This window comes from Anastrepha ludens, chromosome 4 (genome assembly GCF_028408465.1).
Source record: "Anastrepha ludens isolate Willacy chromosome 4, idAnaLude1.1, whole genome shotgun sequence".
Taxonomy (NCBI): domain Eukaryota; kingdom Metazoa; phylum Arthropoda; class Insecta; order Diptera; family Tephritidae; genus Anastrepha; species Anastrepha ludens.
This window is the reverse complement of record NC_071500.1, coordinates 26,559,561-26,583,288: the sequence shown is the minus strand read 5'-3', so window position 1 is coordinate 26,583,288 and position 23,728 is coordinate 26,559,561. Positions and strand designations below refer to the sequence as shown.

The 23,728-nt window shown below is 37.0% G+C and overlaps 1 protein-coding gene across 1 annotated transcript; it reads left to right on the top strand.

Annotated features, from left to right (window-relative positions):
• Window positions 1-624: 624 nt before the first annotated feature.
• Window positions 625-22,549, top strand: LOC128861310 (uncharacterized). Its single transcript, XM_054099353.1, has 3 exons — window positions 625-1,311; window positions 16,096-16,446; window positions 20,914-22,549. Exons 1-3 carry the CDS (start codon window positions 897-899, stop codon window positions 21,129-21,131), a joined length of 984 nt encoding a protein of 327 aa, XP_053955328.1. The 5' UTR covers window positions 625-896; the 3' UTR covers window positions 21,132-22,549.
• The last annotated feature ends 1,179 nt before the right edge of the window (window positions 22,550-23,728 follow it).

The following is a 23,728-nucleotide window of genomic DNA, read 5'->3' as shown; positions in this document are numbered from 1 at the left end:
CTCATCGCAAATTACAATGTTATAAACCTCTAAAACAGACCCGTTACATCTACAAGCAGATGTAATAAGAGCAGCCCACTCAACTTATATTAAGTTTTGTCTTACGAATAAAAACCGGTCACTTATGTGGTTCATTTGATTTCATGGCCTATTACACGGCTATAGTTACATTTTATTTATTTTTTGGAGCTGAAGGCTGTCCTCCAAATGTATGAGCTGTACTCCACCAAAAATTTTGTTTAGATTTCTAAAAAGTCGACAAAAATGTTACCACAACTGGCATTCATACGGAAAATATGTAAATTTAAGCTTTGCGGCTGTTTTGGCTTTATTTCAAAGCATTTTTATTGTTGTACTAGAAAGAAATGCTCAGAAAAGGCACGGAAACACGTTTCTGTATTGTTATCGTATTTTTATTTACTAATAATAACAAACTCTCATACATACATGCCATTGGAATAAATATCTACATACATACACGGACACCGCAAGCCTATCTGGCAATCTTCTCAAGCATTCGATTATTAGCTTCAATCACGCTATAGAAACTGTCAGTAAAAGCATGCAAACAATAATCAGTTGATAATTTTCAGCAACTCAATGGCTACATAGAAGCTGTAGAGGTTATCAGCGAAAGCAAAAATCTCGGAAAACACAAAGTAGCTTTTTACTAAAATAAAATAAAAAAAAAAAAAACAAAGCCACCACAGAGACAGCATCAAGTGTCAGCACTCAACTCACGTCAGAGCTGATCAACAGTAGCTTGTGCGCAACGTTTTAAAACGGATTGAAAGAGCAAGCAAATTGCCTCAAACGCAAAATTTTTCATTTTCAAAGAAATTATCGAACTCAAAAAGTATTTACGCGAAAGACCCGGTAAATTTGTCGCCGCATCCATGCGCACTGTACACGAAAGTGCATTCAAACCAAAATTATCTGCAGAAACGAAGTTCATAGTGGATATTCGACCTGCCAACCACAATGCAGCGGCGCTCAACAGCGTCAATGCCGTCGCTAATAATAACATGAACTCTAACCCATTAGAGGTGAATGCTACGAATGGCGGCGGTCACAATGGTCTGGTTGTTGATGCCGCTGTTGGCGCGCATCGTCGCCTCAGCGGCAATGGCGGCGTGAGTGGCAGCTCCCGCAATTCCAAGGCGGAAGTGAATTGGCATCGCGTTTTCACCGTTTCATCGCTGTTTGTGTCGCTTTTGCTGATTAGCGGTTCCATTTATTTGCATTTGCGACAGAAACATCATCTTGGCAGACTTCATCACGACCAGCATAGCCCAGCAGCCGGCTCGGTTGGTAAGTTTATAGTGCAATCAATATGCCAAACTGGCAAATGGCTGAGAGTTGGCCGCAAGCAGACTTACTGAAAAAATGTTGATTTCTTGTCTTGTCACGCGTGGGAAAAATCGTTATCTTGTTGGTGCAGAGCTTTGTGTGCTTGTGTTATAACTCCTTTATTGTTGGTGTTCCGTGTTCGATTCGTGTTGTTTAAAATTGCCGGCATATTGCAGGCAGGAGGGTATTGTGTTGGGTAAGGTCTTAAGGTGCAATCAAAAAGCAAGGAAAGGTATATATTTTAACTACTGCATGTCAAAACCTGAGAAGCTATTTGAGAGAGTTCTTTATAACGGCAATCAATTTCGGAAAGCAGGCATCCATAATCTAACTAATGCTCTCAAGCTATTCGAGTGCTCGCGAAATGCTAAAATAAAATAAAAAAATAATGTATAAGGTGTTTTTTTTGCTCCATGAGAACTATCGATATCGGTAACTATGGTTTGACAGCAGAGAATGGCAAACTGTGTTGAAATTTCTGTACAGTAAGTGTTGACAAGCCATCAAGAATCTTTTAACGTCAGAACAACGCTTCCAAATTGTGGAAATTTACTTTGAAAAAAAAAAAAAAAAAAATCTGTTCGCGATGTTCATAGAGCACTGACGGCATCAAAGGGCATTATTTCTTTCGAAATAAAGCAAGGCTGGCTGAATTTTTGGTTTCAAAAATTAATCAGTCTTAACAGGACGACGCAACTTGTCATACAGTGCACTTAACAATCGATTTATTCCAATATTGAAGCCATCATTGAGGCCTTACGGCCAGATTTATTGGAAAAGTACTCAAAAATTGGACTGACCGAATGAATCGGGCATATGCCCCAAATTATATTAAAAAAGAAATCCCAAAAATGATCTACCAGCTTATAATAAAAAATATAACATAAGCTTAAAAAGGTTCTTATACTTATTTAAAGTGCGTTTCATAATTAAAGTACAGGGACAGTAACTTATTTAGGTTATGTTAGGTTAGCCAGGTTGCTTGTCTAAGACATGTCACTCGCTGCTCCAACGTTGCTCGACACACCGTAAGCTCCATTATGCCACCTGCATTTGGTTTCAATCCCTTAACAAAGTTGTTTAAACAACTTAAATCTTTTCAAGAAGGCAACTAGGCCGTGCAGTGAGACATTTTGCAAATTTCCCAGGTCTTCGAAGAAATAACCGCCAAAATATTTGGGATGGTTTCTTTGATGTGCAGGACAATCGCAGAGGAGGAGTTTTACCAACTCAATTTCTTCTTCATCTCCACAACTCCTGCAGAAGTTATGATGAGGAACGGTCCCGCTACTGGCTAGGGTGTCAATAGTTCAGTGACCCGTTAGGACACATGTGAAGATGCTGTCGTTTTAAGATTCAGTTTTGGAAACCCTGCAGTTAGTAGTCAGAGACCGTTTTCTATGGGTTTCCGCTCAGATCAATCGCAGTGTATAATTCGGTTAGAGGCATGATTATTTTCTCTACCATTTTCTGAAGTTCCAGCTCAGGGATTTTCCTCTCATTTCCCTCCACTCCAAAGTGGCCGTGGGCACAACAAAGCGTGGTGTTGTGTTGTTGGATGAGAGAGAGCGACCTTATAAATCCAAGTTTCAATCTTTGTGCAAATTCAAAAGAAAAAAACAAAAAAAGAAAAAAAACAAAACATGTGCATCATTATTTTAAACTTTTGAATAAACATTTTTAGAAAAATTTCGATCATGCAGTTTTACAACACATTGAATTTTGGTGCAATAAAATTCAAAAAATTAAAACTAGCTCAAAAATGATGCTGATTTTTGATAATTGTTGTTTTTTGTTGCTGGCGATATTGGGTGTTTTCTACTGCATAAAAAAATGTTGAGATTTCGTTATAATAATAAAATAAATCAAGGCTCAGCAGCTCGAACCTTTCCTCTGTTGTAAATAATATATAATTTTTTGTTTTTTCTTCAACATCTTCGCTACCCTCTGCTGAACTTTTACAAAGCTTATTTGGGACCCGATTAAAGATCGATTTTAATACCTAGTAGTTTAAAAAGGTGCTACAAAAATTTGCTCGCAAAATTTTACTATTGGTCTTTGGATTATTATTTAATTTAATTTACTGGGTATGGGAATAAGCTTCCGTCCTTTCGAAGCCAAAGTTACGAATTATTTAAACAATTAAATAATACATGCGATGAAGTGAAGTAAGTGCCATTAGAAGCTACAACTTTACTCTATCTTTCAATCAGCATACGGATTCCTCTGACGAAAAATTGGAACTCTTTTGACTTGATCTATTCATTGAGCCAGTTTGCGATGCTCTCGTAAGAAGTGATACGCTCTCCAATAAGGGCTCACTGCATTAATCGGAACAGATGGTAATCTGAAGGTGCAATTCAGCCCTCTAAATATTTCTAGACCGATTTAGCAACGTGTGGCCTGGGGTTGTGATGCAGCAAAATCAGTTTGTCACATTTAGCGTCCCACTCCGGCCACTTTTCTTTGAGCTGCAGTCGGTAACAATCGGCAGTGATCGCTTCAGATGGTTTAAGGAGTTCATAATAGATGACACCCTCTGATTCCACCAGATGCATAACATAACCTTTGAAGCATGAATATTTTTTTCGCTGTTGTAGAACCTAGTTCACCTGGCAGGCTCCAAATTTTTCGACACTTAGGTGTATCATCATCTATACTAATATTATAAAGAGGAAAACTTTGTTTGTTTGTTTGTTTGTTTGGTTGTAATGAATAGGCTCAAAAACTACTGGACCGATTTTAAAAATTCTTTCACCATTCGAAAGCTACATCATCCCCGAGTAGCACGGATTATATTTTATTTTGGAAATAGGGCTCGAGATATAGGTCAAAACGTGGACCCCGGTAACCTTCGGATGTGTATGTACAATATGGGTATCAAATGGAAGCTGTTGGTGAATGCTTTAGTCCAGAGTACTTTTCATGCCGCTCCGTGACTAGGGTCTCGAGATAGAGACCAAAACGGGGACCCTAGAATGTGTTTGTACAATATGGATATCAAATTGAAGCTGTTGGTGAATGCTTTAGTAGAGCGTATTTTTCATGCCGCTCCGTGACTGGGGTCTCGAGATATAGGTCAAAACGTGGACCCGGGTAACGATTGGTTGTGTATGTACAATATGGGTATCAAATGAAAGCTGTGGATAAGTGCTTTAATACGGGTTAATTTTCATACCTATTGATGACTAGGGTCTCGAAATATATACCAAAACGTGTACCCGCCGTGTCTTTGAACCGAATTGAACCAAACTTACACACATTGTTAAGTAGGTATTGAAGATGGTTTCCGTATAGTTTGAATACCTATTGGTAGAAAGGGTCTCGAGATATAGGTCAAAACGTGGACCCGGGTAACCTTCGGACGTGTATGTACAATATGGGTATCAAATGGAAGCTGTTGGTGAATGCTTTAGTACAGAGTATTTTTCATGCCACTCCGTGACTGGGGTCTCGAGATATAGGTCAAAATGTGGACCCGGGTAACGATTGGTTGTGTATGTACAATATGGGTATCAAATGAAAGCTGTTGATAAGTGCTTTAATACGGGGTAATTTTCATACCTATTGATGACTAGGGTCCCGAAATATATGCCAAAACGTGGACCCGCCGTGTCTTTGCACCGAATTAAACCAAACTTATGCACATTATTAAGTAAGTATTGAAAATGGGTTTCGTAAAGTTTGGTTGTAATTCGGAGCACTGGCAACGGGTACAGCGTTCTTTTGAACCAGCCATAATGTCGCTTACTTTTTTAACGCTTGGGGCGGAACTGAACTGTCAAATTGACAGTGTGAGTTACAATGTGTCAATATTTCTTTCTGATTTGGATGCCATAAGGAAAAAACGTAAGTGCAATATGTAAAAATTGTTTGTGAATTTTTTTGGAGTGGATTTTGGAACAGTGAATAACTTCTTACGAAATTTGAGAATTTAATGTGAAATCCGAATGAAATTATGTGTTCGTGGAAAAAAAAATTTGTTTCGTTTTTTTTTTTTTTTTGAAAAATATAAATGGATAATGGTTAAAAAAGCTCCAATGCTTAATAAAAAATATAAATTGAAACGAAAAATTCATGGATGATCAGGAAAAAAGACGATTGTTTCTTAGTTATTCATATGCGTTGATTTGAAATTTAAAAAACAATCTTCTTTTTTCCTGATTTTCAATTTATATTTTATATTTACTCAAAAACAAAAAGAAAAACCAAAAATATTGTTTATGCCAAAGCGCTTGAATAAAGAATAAAGAAATAAATAATATGAAAACCATATATTTTCTGTTCTAAACAATATCTATTCTATTTTAGTGTGCCCAGCGAAGGGGGCCGGGTTTGCTAGTAATAGATATACATATGTAGATAGATCAAGATAGATGATGCGATGCAGAAAACCTTTTTGAAGTGAAAACTTCTTTAGAATCGTTGGGAGTGATTTGAGAAAAAGTGAAACGAAAAAGCGACACCAAAAAGAAGAAGAAAAAAGATATACGTATATATATGTATGTATAGAAAATGCTTCATTACCAGGCACACAGAAGGATGGCATAAGCAAATTTAAATTTGTGAATTTATATATGTATGTAATATATATATGCGGATATATGTATATATGTTGTGTGTATGTACATATGTGCCTCGCCACAGCAAAACATATGGTAAAATTTCTCAAGAAATCCAGCGCGCATTCATAGGCACAGCGCACATTCATAGGCACAGCATTGCATGTACAGTAGGGCGGGTCGATTTAAAAATCGCTCATTGCTCTATGAAAATCGTATTATAGGGATCAAAATAAGAAACTTTGCCGAAGGAACCATACCTCTAAAACGAATTCTGATGTCCCCCAATTTCAAAATATCACCATTTTTGGCTTTTACATGAAAAAATCAGCTAAATGGCTATGTTTTTTTCTTTATTTTTATTTATTTATAATATTATCTATTTTTTCTCTTAAGAAATTTATTTAGTCAGAACATATGTAAATGAATGAATGTGAGTTATAGAAAAGAAACTAAAAAGTTCTACCCATATTGGGGGACATCAGAAATCGTTTTAGAGGTATGGTTCCTTCGGCAAAATTTCTTATTCTGATCCCTAGAATATGATTTTCACAGAGCAATGGGCGATTTTTTTGCCTTCCCACAAATCGACCCGGCCTAATGTACAGTAACCTTGAACAGGCAGCTGCGGTTGTCGAGCATTTAGAAACATATATTTACATACATATATGGGTGCAAACATATTTACGGAGACGCGGGCACTCGACTTGACAAAAATTGAATATTGGCAAATAATTCTACGCGAAATATTCCAATATTGACTATGTTCGAATTGTCGAGAAAATTAGCATATGGGCGGCTCGTTTTATGAATGAAAGTACTTGCTCTTAGAACTATGAGCTCGAATTTATAAATCAATTTTTTGATGATGAGTTTTTGTTGCACAGTACAATAGTTGAAACTGTTCGGCGCCGCCGCGACTGTTCAGCGCTATGGCAACTAGGATGATGGCCGCTACGCCTGCGCCTATTAATGCATTTTGTTCTTGTAGTCGCTAGGCATAGAATTTTAGCTTTGGACGACATACGCATTTACAGCAATAAAGTGAGTGGCCTGTGTGTGCGGTTGTATGTAGATGCATATGTGTATATTAATAAGCATTGTTTTGCTGGAAGTTCAGAACACAAATATGTATGTACGTACATAGGCTAGGCCATAGTATAGCATACATACATATGTATAAAAAATTCAAACCAAGCGTCCTACGAATGTTTGCGTGTATGTTAGTACGTCTGTGTATTATACGCGTTACGACGCTCATAATAGCAACCGCGTGTGCTGCATTGCGTCCGTATTTTTATATTCGTAAATATTTTCATTTTTAAATATTTACCGCAATTATGCCGAAAAATAATGCAGAAAAGTGTCGTGAATTTCGACAGAAAAAAAAAATACCAGTCTTACGGTTAGACGCGATAGAAGTGAAACCTTCCGTAAAACAAACTGAGAGAGAATGAGATCAAAAACAAGAATTGACGCGGTATTTCAAAGATATGTTGACAATCACACTCGTATCATTTGTTGAAATTGAAAACATTTAGGATGAGTAATAATAAAATGAAGAAAATAAAATATGAACTTTATAGCAATATTATAATGAACCTATAATTATCCCGCTCCTAATGCTGCTTTCGTCTCATTCTCTCTCAGTTTGTTTTACGGAAGGTTTCACTTCTATCGCGTCTAACCGTTAGACTGGTATTTTTTAACACACTTTTATTAGGTCGGGTTGTATGTATGTATGTATGTATGTATGTAACGGAATCTTTGAGCTTAATTTTCACTGGCTTCTGAAAGTCTGATCGACTTGAAATTTTGCACACCTATCAAGGACCGATGACAATGCAATAATTTGATAAAAGTTTTCCATTATCCTTATTGGGATTTATTTATTTATTTATTTATTATTAAAGTCAAAACATACAACCATAGATTATTTTTAAATAGTTGACATAAAAGGATTAACAGTAAAATCAAAATTAAAATTAAAATTACAGATAGTAGTAAAGAAGTATAAGTTGGAGAAAGTATTAAAAGGAAAGTAAGGTAAAAAATAGTGGTAGCAGGAGTAGGGATTAATGGGAAGAGATTTAAAGTACATTCAGCAATTTTCGGCAAGATAGCGAAGCAATTTATTTTTGAAACACGAGCTTTCTTTTATACTTTTAATTTTGTAAGGTAAGGTATTCCAAAGACGGACAGAGAACACAAAGTATTGACGTTCAGTCACCAAACAACTGTATTTCATCGGGACTATGTTTAACGAGCGGCAGGACTTTGAAGGCATAAGTCGATCTTTGAGGTATCTGGGTTTTTGAGTGTTTATGATCTTGTGGAGTAAAACTAAACATTTAAACCTAAGCAAGTCGTTAAAGGATACGGAAGCAATTTTTTTCGCAAATACTGAAATATGGTCATAACGTTTTTTACAGTACACGTACCTAGCAATGTTGTTATACAAAACATTAAGCTTACTACGACACACACTATCACAAGGAGTATATAACTCGCAACCATACAGTAACGTTGGTAACAAATACGTTTTAGCTAGTAGCAGTCGAGTGTTTACTGGTGTAAAATATTGAGTTGTCCATAAATTTCGGAGCATACCATAAACTTTGCCTATGACAGTAAAAAGTCAAAGTTCTATTAAATGTAACCCCTAGATTTTTAACATTGCCCACATATTTAATCTCAGCGCCATTTAGTTTGACTTGTGTATAGCCATCGAGCTTGATATATTTTTTGTAAATAACGATGCATTGGGACTTATCAGGATTAAGAATTAACCCATTTTCAGAAGCCCACTTGCTTGTGAGGCTCAAGTCAGAATTCATATTGCTTATGCAAATATCAATGCAGCTAATGGGACAACTAACATATAATTGAACGTCATCAGCATATACATGGACATCACTATATTTAATCACACCGAACAAATCGTTAATGTACAAGACAAATAAAAGAGGGCCAAGGATAGAGCCTTGAGGTACACCTCTGGTTACAGGGAGAAAGTTTGACATGGTATTATCACTACATACGGCTTGTAATCGGTCACTAAGATACGTTTCTATAAGAGTCAAGGCCGACGTTGAAAAGCTAAATAAGTTTTTAAGCTTCAGAATTAAGAGCTTATGGTCTACGGAGTCAAATGCCTTTGAATGGTCAAGTAGAGTTAGAAAGGTCACATGCCTTTTGTCAATGTTGAGCCTTATATCATCAGACACTTTTAGGAGTGCTGTGGTGCAGCTCCTACTACATCTAAACCCCGACTGCAATGTGTTCACCAAGGCGTTGCTATTCAAAAACGTGTTTATTTGGCGATGCATAATACACTCAAGCCAGAAGTCACACGGAGCCAAATCAGGCGAATACGGTGGTTGCGGACCGATATGCGTGGAGTTTTTGGCGAAATAGTCACGAAGAACGAGTGTAGTGTGAGACATGTGAGATAAATTTTCCATTATCCTTATTAGGATTGCCAGGATTAATATTTTATTTTTTTAACACACTTTTATTAGCTCGGGTTGTATGTATGAATGACTGTAACGGAATCTTTGAGCTTAATTTTCACTGGCTTCTAAAAATCTGATCGACTCGGAACACACAACATAGATGACTAGATGGGAAACTCTTTTTCTCGTGAGAGCGCTGAAAAATGTGCATTTTTTATAACATTTGCCAATATTGCCATACCGGTAGAAACATGTGTTTTTAAACAAAAATTGAGAGTTTTTAGTTTCCACACCACCATTGAGGTTAGTATTTAGTGTGCGGTTGTGTAATAGTATATTACTCGTAAACACCTACATATACTAAAAATAAAAAATAGTTAAAAAAAAAACTAAAAAACACGCTTTTATTGCTAATCGAACTAAAAAGTAGAAAATAAAAAATAGTTTAAAAAAACTAAAAAACACGCTTTTATTGCTAATCGAACTAAAAAGTAGAAAATAAATTTTAATGACAAAGGGACCTATAATGAAGTAATAGCAAATCGAACGATCAGTCATAGTCAACTACCTCAGAACAGAATTATAACAAAAATTAAGATACAAATAGAGTAATTCAAATTAGAGTTAAAAGCGTGGGATGCATTTTGCTTCACTTTCATAACCCTCTGTACATAGGTAGTTGCCAATAGAATGATTGTAATATTTACTATTTCAAGCATCCCACGCTTTTAACTCTAATTTGAGGTCCCTTTGTCATTAAAATTTATTTTCTACTTTTTAGTTCGATTAGCAATAAAAGTGTGTTTTTTAGTTTTTTTAAACTATTTTTTATTTTTCTGTCATTCAAGTTTCATCTCTCACGTCACCAAACGTCTCTCGATATCCCTCTTCCACAATTGATGTGGCACTCAGTCGCCTGCTTTCTGAACCATTCATATCGTGTGAAAACATTTACCGACGGTTGATCTGTCAACATCCAACTCTTGAGACATATCATCAAGGGTTCGGCATCTTCATCCCTTCGCGATCTTTATCACTCCCGTCGAAATTGCAACTTTGGAAGCAACGAAACGACTTTTCTTTAAAAGCACGACTTCCCGCAAAAACTTCGGAAATGTAAACATTTTTGAGACAGATAAAAAAGGATATTTACGCTTCAAACGAATATCAACTACTGCGACCTAGACCTCACATATACATCTTCAAATCACCAGTATATTATTATAGTGAACACAAAAATAGTATCAGCAGCGACATCTCTTTTACGAAGGCGGAAACTTCTTCACATACCCAATAAATACTAGCTGCCAGGGCCCTCTGTTGGTAAGAATTATATTTGAAATCAATTTAAGTTCTTATATGATTTTTTAAATGCTTGAATGCGTTTTTGACGAAAAAACTAAGAACTTAATCAACAATGGGTAAAATCTCATTGAGGATTGACTACCATGCATTGGCTGAGGCCCTAAAGCAGCATTACTTATGGTGCCCTCTTAGTGCACAATGTAATTTTTGAGTGAATTTCTGGATTTCATTCAATAAACTACGAATATTCGGCTCATACGTAAAGTCAATATTGTTGTACGGAAGCGAAACATAGCTGGTCGCTAACACTTTCACACAGAGGCTACAATCCTTCATCACCAAATGCCTCCGCATCATCTGCAGAGTATTCTGGCCAAACCTCATCAGTAACGACGCACTGCACAGATGAACGAAAGAGGAACCCGTTCTTAGGCAAATCAAATGCAGAAAGTGGCGATGGATAGGTCACACATTGAAAAAATCACCACTGGACTGGAGCCAGCAAGGGAGCAGAAGTCGCGGCCGACCGAATAACACTTGGAGAAAGTCGACGCTGAGCGAACTAGCAGATGCGGACATCTCATGGGACGGTGCAAACAACAGCATAGAACTGTGTACGATGGAAGAATCCTGTCGAGGCCCTGTGGTCACGAGAGGAGTGAACAAGGAAAAAATAAATAATCTCAATAGAAATTTAAAACCAGTATTATTTATTTTTCTTAACTTCAATCACTGGAGTCCTAAAGGCGGAAAGGTGTGATGGAAACGTAACTTGAGTATTCCACAAATGATGGAACGAAAGTACAATATAAATGTACAAATAAAGCAGTTGGAACCGAATAAATCAGTAGCAGCGCCTAGTGTGCTCGCATAGCTGGGAAAACAAAGCAAGTTCGTCAAATAGCACAGAGTGATCCAAATATAAATTGCTTTGTGGATTAAAGTTAGAAAGTATTTTCAGCTCGGAGGTCATGTTAAGATACAAAATTGCCACTTCTTAAGATTGCGAAAGTTGTATATAATTGTCGAAGAAGCAATACTATCACAGTGTGAAATATCCGTTCGCCTCCGAAAACATTGCTTAGTAGTGCGGCCAGTTTTAAATGCAAAGAGGTTAGTAGCGCGCGAATGGTATGCACAGTTCTGAGGCATTTCTTAGCCGCTTTTGTAGTCAGTTACTTCTTTCCTTTGGATGTTTTACTCGTAGCCGTCTAGCTGTCGATTAAAATGTAAAATTTTACCGCATTCTATCTGTAAAGTAGCTTTTGTAATAGTCCGAATTACGCTGCAGTAATGGTTCAGGCGAAAACAAAAGGAAATGCCTAGTTTTCCGCCTTCAATGTGCTTAGATCCCCCTATATACCAATTAATGGATCTGTTATTCCTGACGATCAGAGCATAATGCCGGAGTTTCTCAGGAACTTAGAGTTTTGAGCTTTTTTTCCATGATTTATGTCCACATAACCAGGCACCAACGGAAGGTAGTCACGCGCAAACTCACTTAGCTACGGCGACCGAGCTGCATAGGTATATCCTAGTTACTGTCTGTATTAGTTAATTTTACCTTAAAAAATATTTTTAGCGCGCTGTGAATAGACCTTTATTTTATTAAATTCATCTTAGAACTAAATTACAGCTAATCATAATTCTTAACTTAAGCTTGCAGCATGTGCATCCAACACGTACGTTGCTGGTTTTTCACGGTTAGTGCATTTGGGCAATACGAGTATGATACCGAAAGCTGTCAGACATAGCGTCAGCGGAAAGTCTGTTAAGCGTGTAAGCATCGCTAAATTCGTAGCGTTAACTTATCGATGTATATAAATAATTGGAGCTTATACCCTCTTTTGGCTGTTTGGCCGAGCTTCTCCTCCTCCTATTAGTGGTGTGCATCTTGATGGTGTTCTACAATACAATTGGAGGGGCCGGCTCTGAATGGCAAATGGTGTTTTTATAAGCAGCTTTTTTAGGGCAAAAATGCACTCGAAGGCCTGCTATTGCTAGTGTAAGGGCGACCGTTATTAGAAAAAGTCGTTTGGCCTTTTCATGCACGGAGATACCTGTGCACCTCCGAACCGCTGTACTGCTATGCTAGGCTATGGCGGCCGCTAGTTATTCTTGAAGGCTAAATATGGCTTCAGGATAACTTTTTTAAAACCATTGATATTTGATGAGAAATTTAAGAAAACATATATCTGAAGTGGTCACTTTTTTGTTTTAAGTTTGTCACAAATAATTTAAGTTTTTTTTTAAATAAGATGTGTTCTATTTTAAGTGGACAGATACCTGTAAACGGCCATATTTTCCCTGATTTTCATTAAACTTATTTAAAATGATGAAGTCAATATATTTTTTTCAAAATTAGCATACAGTTTATTTATACATTAAAATAATATAAAATTTTTGTATTTTAATCATTTAAAATGGCTGATGTACACTCAATTTTTCCAGGAAGGTCGCAGCGGGGCTTCTCAATCGGAGCACATTGTAGCATTGGCGTTAGTGGCCTGAATGCAAAAAACCAAACATTTTTTGGTTTACTAATGTTATAATTTCTATATATTGTAATTTAACAAAAATGGAAAAAAAAATTCGCGGGATAAAATGCTTAAAAAAAATGAATTTTGGGGCGAATTTTCCTACTATTTTTGCTTCGAAAAAATTATTTTTTTGAAAAATTTTCGAAAACTTTAAATTCATAATATCACAAAATATATGTTTGCAAAATTTGAGGGAGATCGGTCAATCGAAAAATATAGTTTTGAGAAATATGCGCCTAAAGTTTGAGTACATGAAAATTCCTCTCCCAGCGCTAGAATAGAGTCGTCACGGTTGACCACCTATAATATAAGAAATATTTAAATTTACGTTATAAAAATTGTTTGACAAATTCTTAAAGAATTATATTAACATTTTATAAAAAAAAATTTTTTGTTCGATATTTTACAGGTATCTGTCCCCTTAAAGAATGAATTTTTGCGATTAATTTTTTGATATTACAAATAGGGTAATTATTGTAGGAGAAAATTCAAAGGATAAAAAAAAATAACAAAGCGAAAAGTTTAAAGCCTTATTTGAGTATCACTGCCATTTTTTAATAAAAATAAAAAAATATTTTATGGTACTATTTTTCAGCACATAAAGTACAATTACACGAAATATTAACCAATGGATTTATTTTTAGTCTTAAAAATCTTCACCAAAATTGTTACACTTTTTTCACAAAAAAATGCTCACAAAATCGAAAGAGGCTATAAATACATCCTTCCCTTATAAAGTAAATATTTCTTATTATAGGTTTTAGGCACTCAAGAAATGGCTGGATTTTTTAGAACAAAATTATAATAAAAAATACAAATTATGTATAACCTATTTGGTGAAAGTTCAGGATAGATACTTTTTAATTATTTAATTATTTTCTCACATGGCTGTATTCTAATAAACCACGGAAGTTTAAAAATTTTACTGACTCATTTTATTGTAATAGAATTCAGTCATAATGGAAAAATATCGCGAGTCAGTACAATGTATTTTCGAAGGTAATTTCGCAATAAAGCAATAAAATTTCAAAAACAGATATGCAAGTAAAGGGGGAAAAATTACATACATTTTTTAGTACAATAGTTATAAAGGATGGTTAAATTTCAAGGGCCGATGTTGAATGTGAGCCTCACCCAAACGTCAAGTTTTTTCTGCATTTCATTTAACATTTTTTTAATTTCAGACTAATTTAATTTGAATCATGGAAAGACACACAATCGAACAACGCGTTGAAGTTATTCAGGCTTATTATGAAAACGGGCGTTCCAATCAAAATGCATATCGAAAAAAATCATCTTCAGGCACAACATGAGGCACATTTTCACCTCAGTGGATTCGTCAATAAGCAGAATTGCCGCATTTGGGCGAATGATAATCCAAGAGTGATTGTCGAAAAACCTAAGCACCCACAAAGAGTGACGGTTTGGTGCGGTTTATGGGCCGGCGGCATCATTGGGCCGTATTTTTTCAAAAATGAGGCCGGTCAGGCAGTTACTGTGAATAGTGTTCGCTATCGTGAGATGATAACGAACTTTTTATGGCCCGAATTGGAAGATATGGATGTGGACGATATGTGGTTTTAACAGGACGGTGCCACTTGTCACACAGCTAACAAAACAATGGATCTTTTACGCGAAAAATGTGATGGCCGAATAAAATTCACGTCGCGGCCATGTCAATTGGCCGCCAAAATCATGTGATTTGACACCGTTGGACTTTTTTCTTTGGAGATATTTGAAAGAAAAGCCGTACGTCGATAAGCCAGCAACAGTTCAAAAGCTAAAGGATGAGATAATTCGGCACATTAACGGCATAGAACCTCAATTATGCCTCAGCGTCATCGAAAATTTGGACCATTGGATGGAGGTGTGCCGCCGAGACTGCGGCGACTCTTTGGTCAATATTTTGTTCCATACGTAATTGAACCATACCAATATTATCATAATAAAGAAAAGTGATAATAATTTCTTAAAAAAATTGTATTTGATTTAAAATCAACACCGGCCCTTGAAACTTAACCAACTTTTACAAGAGACCGAACTTCGTTACGAATTACCGATATTCCACTACATATAAGTGCGTGATACCTTAATAATGTAATAAAAAAAGTGACTAGTTGATTCTTTTATAGCTACATAATTCAAACTAAAACTTAAAAAAAAAATTATATTTTACAATATTTTAAGATTTGATGTGGAACTTTTTTTTTGATTTTAGAGCTATGCTACAATGGACTTTTTTCTTGAAATTGTATGTCGAGTCCGAATGATGCCGAACAAAACAATTCCGTACAAATTCGCCCGCCCTAATGTAATATACTTATATGTATATATGTATCTTTCTCGATTCATTTATGCTCTTACATACAACTGCTATGTGCACCTGTTCAACTGTGCACAAATTCACACGGGTATAAAGATCATTGCAATTGTAGGTTTGCCTACTTTACACCTGCGCATGTAACTCACCACACTTTGACTCACTCCCATTATTTCAAATTTGTTCACACACAGCCGACGCATTGCTTGCACCAACTCCAACCAAACACACACCCATCAGTACGTTTACTATTAACAATAAGCCGATATGATTAAAATTCCCATCCTCACCAACATTACGAGCTCGACCATCACCACAGCCATCGTCGTCGAAATCATCAACATGTCGAACCTTAATCCGCAGCACTTTTATAACATAAATAGTTGACAACGTTGTTGCACGGTGGCACCGTAACTATGACTATAATGACGGCATTATCACCAGAAACAATCCTGACCGTACTGTGGCAACGCTCACAGCGGGTAACAGGAGGCAACAACTACTCAAACAATGATTTTCATGTTGAAAATGTTAATACAACACAAAATCAATCTCATCCGCAGCAACGACACCTACGACAATCGACGCCCACTCTTCGGCATCCGTACCGGCATCATCTGGAGCTCCTTCAGCTGCTGCAGCAACATCCGGCAACTCTTTCACAACTTCCTCTGTCACAGCGGCTAAGGCTTCACAACCAAGATGGAATGCATTACCTGATATGGATAGTCGTTCGCGACACATAACCGAAGCTTGTATGCAATGCATCTGCGAGACTACAACCGAATGCCGCCCAGCTACATGTGGCAATAATGTGGACTGTGGCGTTTTTCGCATATCACGCCCCTACTGGTTGGATGCTGGTAAGCCAGCACTTGAGGGCGATGAGCACAACAACAGCAATACAACCAAAAGTAAGTCGCTTTCAAACACTTGCATTCATGTACAAAAACTATACATATGTACATAGGTCTTCATATATTCCCTATATATACTTACAAATGACTACTGAATACCCCAAGTCGTGGGTTACCTTCTCTGCGCTATTCAAGTAGTGCAGGTGTACTTACATTTAGGTGTTAGCTGTGCTCCCTCTGGTTATTAAAGCGAGCTGCTATTACATGGTAGTCAAGTTTAGTAATGAAATTTCAGAGTGCACACAAAGGTTTCTATGCACACACATACTAGTATATACCATACATACATACATATGAGTAGTCTTAGCTTTTTCTTCGGTCCTCCTTGGTTGCATTTGCACTTCAAGTTTGCAGTGAGAATTTGATTCAAAGCCAAAAGTCACATACAGAGCTTCAAGTATTTTCTTGCTGTAGATTTAGATTGAGTTTCAAGAGAAAAATACGCAGACACACAAATATAAATTTTATGCAACAGCAGAAGTTTGCCTTTTTTAAACTAAGCAGTTGAGGGAAGGTTTTAATTCAACTTTTTTCACTGCTCAGAAATCACTCACTCCAGATGTATACCTTCTACTAAATATGTCTTAACATCTGTCAATCTTCTATGTGTGGGCAACTTCCTGTCTCAACGTGTCATGTACAAAATGGCTTCATGCAAAACGGATCGCTGTATTCCGCATGCAAATGACCTGGTAGAAGGAAAATTGAGTTGTCTATCGACGAAATAACAGCTAATGTTAAGGCAGTGATGGCAAAAAATTTGTTAAGTCAGATATGAGAGAGTGAAATTCGCGGCCCTCAACTGATATTTCTATTTTAACAGGGCTTCTTTAAACTCGATTTATGGAAGGTATAGAACAAACCCTTTATTTATATATTTCAACAGGTCAAAAACATAATTTCAGACTAACAGACTAACTAGTAAACCTAAAAAATAATGAAAATATTTGCATAATTAAATTACAAACTTACATATAACTAAACTATATTGTAACCAAATCAGCGGAATTAGGTTGGTATTTACTCCCCTCGACACTCGCACAAACATCTTCATCGGGGGTCAAACTGTTATTAAAGCAATAGTGGCTGTAATTATTAGCTGGGAATGCGTGCAACACTACAGCTAGACCACAAATGGACGAGCTCTGCAAGAATATACGGGTCACAATCTACTGGACACCAGGGTACAAGGAAATAGAGGGAAATTTGAGAGTTAACAAGTTTGCTAAGGCAGACACCCGCTTGTCTAGGATGAGTACGCCAAACATATTTAGTATACTATATATCCCTCACTCTTCAACTAGACAACGAACTACCTTCGGAAGCACAGTTCATATGGGAAGTCTCGACTTCTCACAGGATTGCCAAAATAGTGCTACGAACTTGGCACACGAAAGCAATCAACTTTATTTTATCCCTTCCAAGGAAAGAATGTAAAATATTGGTTCGAGTACTGGCGGGGCATTGTCTAACTCCGCATCACACATCTAAAATGGGATTGATCCAGAACGACGCGTGTAATTTATGCGAAGAAGAAAGGAGTACGTTAGAATACTTCCTTTGACACTCCCCTGCTCTAAGCAGAACTAATTACAACTACCTGGGATTATCTCTGAAGGATAATGCTGAACAAATTTCGAACTGTTTATTAAAACTCGCCAAGACATGTACCATCAGGAATTGTGTTTAAGCTCCAACAACACTGGTAATACTGGGAACCCCTGTGTTCTATTTGAAATCCATTCAGATCAGCCAGATTTACCCAACCTAACCTAACTAAATTAAAAGATAGTGTTCAACTGTCCATAAAACTCTTTATTTGAAACTGAGAAATGTAAGACATTCAATGCGAGCATTACGAGTGTAATTTGTATTAAATTTATTTATATAGAAAGAAACCACTTTACAAAAAGTTCTGGGTGGTCTAACAAAATTAATGCTTTGAAGCACAAACGGACAATCAATGTTGCATTTAATAACATTGAAAACACACGAGGGTGCAAGAATCGATCTTCTACTTCCTAAAGGCTTTTAAAGTTGATGTGTAAGATGGGTTAGGATCAGGAAATTTTACGGCTTTTTTTTTTATTTATTTGTTTTCTTTTTTTAGTACAATTTTCAGAGTTTTTTGTACACAATCGATCCTGTCGATGAAAAATGTATGGCATGGTTTCCAAATAAAATCCGGCGTATTCCAAAGGAGCAAACGAAGTAAACAGCAATTTCATAGGGCCTCGACAAGACTCAGCCTTGCGTTGGTTTCATTCATCTATTAGCTTTCTGGCAGGGTAGGTGATTAGTCTGCCGCTACCAATGGTATATGGGTCTGTAAGATTTGAACCATTCTGCCGTACAAAGCCTAAGACATAACAGGATTTTGATAAATAGAAATTACACCTAAATCTTGGAAAAAGTGACTTGATAGCGTTTTTTGATATGTAAAGAAAGTCGGGGTTCTTGACCCCACATAACAAAATTGTCTACATATACTTAAAGCCTACAAACAGGCACTCGCAGCATTTTAAATTTGTCCGTTGTGATACCATACAGGAGGAATGGAAGGGAAAAAGAAAAGGGAAGGAACCTGACAGGTAGAAGAAAAAGGGAAGAAGGGTCTTAGACTAGAGGATGACGATTAACATTCGCAATTTACGTTTATATCAACCGCTTCAGGCTGCTGATGAGTTTCACCAGATGTGTGATATTTAAACCCCCAATATGCACCGGTGTTGTGAAAAAGTGAGAACCCAGATGTCTAAACATTTACCCGACGAGAGTAGGGAAGCTAAGAAGAAGGGGCTGAGATGATTCCACCTCGTCCTCCATACAGCTTCTGCAGAAAGGACGTGAAGCAAACCCAGGCCGCACCGCATGGATACCTAAAGGGGAATGTGTGGTAAAGATACCTGCCAAACTCGATAGCTGCGCCTTTGTTAGTCTGAGAAGTTCTCCCAAGCGCCCCCGATCTACCCATGGCCCAGCGTTCGCTGAGTTGACGTGAGGCCCATCTTTCCAGGACCAGACCACAGATTCTCTAGGGAATTCCAATCCTCTCAAGTTGCGGTGAGGCCATCTCCAGGATCTCCCCTCTAGCCAGCTCATCGGCCCAGCAGTTTCCCTCTAATACCAAGTATTCCGATGCAATCGAGAGAGAACTAAGGCATTCCCTGACTAATTTCGAATCCGAGCCCAAGGCCCTAATTGCTGCTTGGCTGTCGGAGTAGATGTTTACCTGCTTTACAGTAATTACTGAAGCGATCAGCCAATCCACTGCTTTCTTAATTGCGTCTATTTCCGCTTGGAAATCACTACAGTGGTCCAGAAGCCAAAATCTGAGCTTGATGTGGAGCCCCTCGTAGAATACTTCCCCACCAACTTTTCTGTGCGACTTCAAGCGATCAGTAAACATGTTTGTCATGCCCTGCCTACAAATGTTACACCTTGCCCACTCTTTCCATTGAAGGAATATGAATGGAGAAAGTTCCGCTCGGACCTAGCGTGGGTGTACAGTGATCTAGTACCATGGGGATGAATTGTCACCATAAAAACCATTAAGAATTTCAGCGGCCAGGCTTGCACTTTTGAAATTGCAAAAAAAAAAAAAATTATAAAATATACCGAGTTTTCTCTTTGCTGACTTCCATTGTTAACACCCTGTAACTCACAGCTGAATGGAGTGAAGAAAAACAGGAAAAGATTTTTTTAGTGACAATCAGCATAAACTTTAAATTTTTTTATCGATACTTTACGAGATATTGATCACTGCAGCTATCTACCAAGAAAATAATGCCTTTCTTTTTCCCAAAATTTGTTTTTTTTTTCTTTAAATTTACATACTTCTCTTACTGTTCCCTTTTTATTGCTTAAATTTGTGTTTTTTGTTGTTGAGCCTAATTGACATTTTTAGCAGGGACCAGCATATGTTAAGCAACACCCGTTAGTTATATATGGCATTGAAGGAATAATATAACATAAATTTTGTATACAACCCCTTCAGAACGCAGCATCTCTTCGATGTATGTATTTTAAACCTTCAAAAGCAGCCGTGTATGCTTAGAGCTGCAGTCAAATAACTTAAAAACTTTACAGTTTTCCAATATGCGCGTACCAAACTACGATTGAACAAAGTCAATCAGCAAAGTCAACAGCAAAAAGAAAAAAAGTAATTGCCTCTATTGCCACAGCGCAAGCACACTTTATTGCACGGTGAGGGCGGTGCAAAAGTTTGACATTAACATGTTGATTGAAAAGCTGAACTTACATTTACCACCTTTGCGAGTCAACAGAGCGCAAGGGGTCAGCGTAAATTGATAGTCTGCATCTGCTATCAACCATTGCTTCGACCCATCGCCAAGCTATATTTAATGCTATAAGTTCGCCATCCAACAAACAAACTCATCCATTTACTAAGCCGCCTGCCTTTTTCTACATGAATTACATGCTTTTTTTGTGCTCTTCTTACAGCTTACTACCACTGTGTCAACAACATTTACTGCGCGACCCGCGCTGTCGCTGCCTACATCAGCAAATATGCGCGCGATTGCAATGGGGACGGCATAATCGAGTGCCGCGATCATATTGCACTGCATCTGCTTGGCCCCAGAGGTTGTGCGCAGTCCGAGTGGAACTTATCGCCCGTATTCGTGCGTCGTATGGAGGATTGTTTGGCGGAATTAAAGTGAAGGGAGATGCCGAAAGTGTGAATGGGCCGGGTCAGTGCTTGAACACAGAATTAATACTCAGCAAAAAAGTCGATTTTACTCGAATGTAGGTAGCAGTTTCAGACACGAAAATATTGGCGCAGTTGAGGTGCAAATCATTTTGCTGGAGTCGGCAACAATGCATCCAATTGTGTTGTATACGATATATGTCTGTAGTTGTAGTTGTACATACAACTATATATGTTTATATGTTTATAAGTAACTATAGGCTATTTTTAATCTGTACTACACTCACAATTTTTGTGGAAAATTGCGCTGAAGGGGGTATTCTAGTCTAGAGGCCCGAATTTCGAGCATTTTTTGACGAATAAAAAAAAAGCAATTGATATTTTTACGATACATTTTTTTATCATTTATTTATTCATATATTAGGAGCACACAAAATAAATTTGAAAAAAAAAAAATGAATTTTCATAGAGTTATGCGTCCTTGAAGTGGAAGGGGGGGAAAAAGGCAGTGTCCCCGTCGTCACGATTTCTACCCTTGTGGTCATCTGAAAAAAAAAAAATACAAATTCTTAATTAATATGAATGTCATTATCGTATGAACCAGAAAAAACGGAAAAAAAAATTTTTTCCATAAAATGGCGGCTACTCAAAAAATTGAGGTCGATTTTTCTCTTATTTTTAAGCTTTCTCGAATTGTTTACACATATTAAAAAATTGAAATTTCCAGTTTTTCGAGCTTCATACGATAGAGATATATTTAAGGAATATTCATGACAAATTTCAAGAAATCGGTTGATTAGAACTTGAGATATCGTGCCGACCGTATCGAACGAAGTAGTTTCGAGAAACACGCGTTTGAATTTCGCCGTCTAGTAGTCTAGCTGTCGCGTCACTAAAATAGTTGTAATTTCGAAAATAATTCGAATTTTGCAAAATCCTTTTAGGGAGATATTTTTGAATACCTAAACTATCGAATTTTGAAAAAAAAAATTTTCGATTTTTTCAAATTTCTAGACTAGAATACCCCCTGGAGTGCGCATGTGTGTGTGTGAATGGTTGTGTTATTGAATGATTGAACACATTTGCTTGTGTGTACGTGTGTGTGAAAATATTCAAAGTCGAAATTGAATAGGAAGTGTTTACCACAGCCGGAAGGGTACTCTAATAGGCATGCACAACAACAACAGCAAGAAACGGTATATCACGAACGTACGAAATGTAAAACGAATTGAAGCGGAAAATGAAGAGCTTCTGCTATCAAGCAATGTTTTGATTATTTAACGTTTAAGTTAAATATATTTTTATGTATGTATATATGTAAGAGAAATATGAATTTAATTTTAGTTTTTTGGTTTTAAATTTACTAAATATTGGAGGTTTGTGAGACACTAAAGACCAAATAAAAAATATGCATCTTTTTTTGTTTACCTATTAGCAGATTTCAAATGTCATTTTCCAAAATGTAGGTGGCCTGGCATATTAATATGCAGGCAAGCATACGGGCGAAATGGTAAAACAGTTAGACAAACAAAAGTTCAAAAACTTCTTAAAAAATAAAAATGTGATAAAAATTTGAATAAAGTTCTCTAAGAAAAAAAATATAATAAAGGATTACGCTGACTGATTTGGAATTTTGAAAAAAAAAATTTCTGTGACGCTATTTTGAACGACCTGTGAAAAAAAACAGGATAAATGGTACCAAAATGGCCAAATAAATAACACTGCCCTGCAAATTTCAATTTTTCTGATGCGAAGAAGATGTGACCTAGTGTTCCCGAAGGGAATTTTCGCGCTGAGCACGAATCCGAGTTCAAAAATTTTCCATCCTAAGGTATTTAGTGTCGCTGATTACAAATCTGAAGTCAAACATTCCATTTAAAAAGAAATAAAAAAAATCAAATTCATAAGTACACCCCCCACTCTACTACTCGTAGGCATAAGTACACCCCCTACTCTAAGGGTGCATGCGAACAATATGGGTTTGGGCTTATTTCAAAGAGCAAAGTTCAACCTTCAATTACTGACAATAACGAAGATCGTAGCACATTAGGGTTCTGCTCCACAATTTTTGAAAAATGGCCAAATACGCTATTTTTAGGGGTTTCAACCCCCTTTTTCTCGAAAACCTGACGTGATGGAAAATTTTTGAACTCGGATTCGTGCTTAGCGCGAAAATTCCCTTCGGGATCACTAGGTCCCATCTTATTCGCAAAACCGATGCAGGGCAGTGTAATTAGACTATATTAATAGAAACTAAAATAGCGAAACGAATAGGTAGGAAAAGAGTTCAAACCAAACTCTAAAATTATTCCAATTCAACTCTCAAAATCGCTAATAGAGTTTTCTTTTCTTCTGCGTACGGTCCAAGCAGCTCACAACTTCCGCGCTTCGCCCAAGTATACTCTTGTAGCTTCCGAACGTCCGCTCGAGAGCGAGATAATGTGAAAAGGCGAAACAATTCAGGGTATTTGATTGTGCGCTGGGTTTGGCATTCGCCACGTAGAAAACCACCCTTTTTGAGTGTTTGGCCGAGCTCCTCCTCCAATGCTTCTTGATGTTGTTCCACTAATAGAGCAACCTACAGTTTTAAGCCCATTCCGACCGAAACAA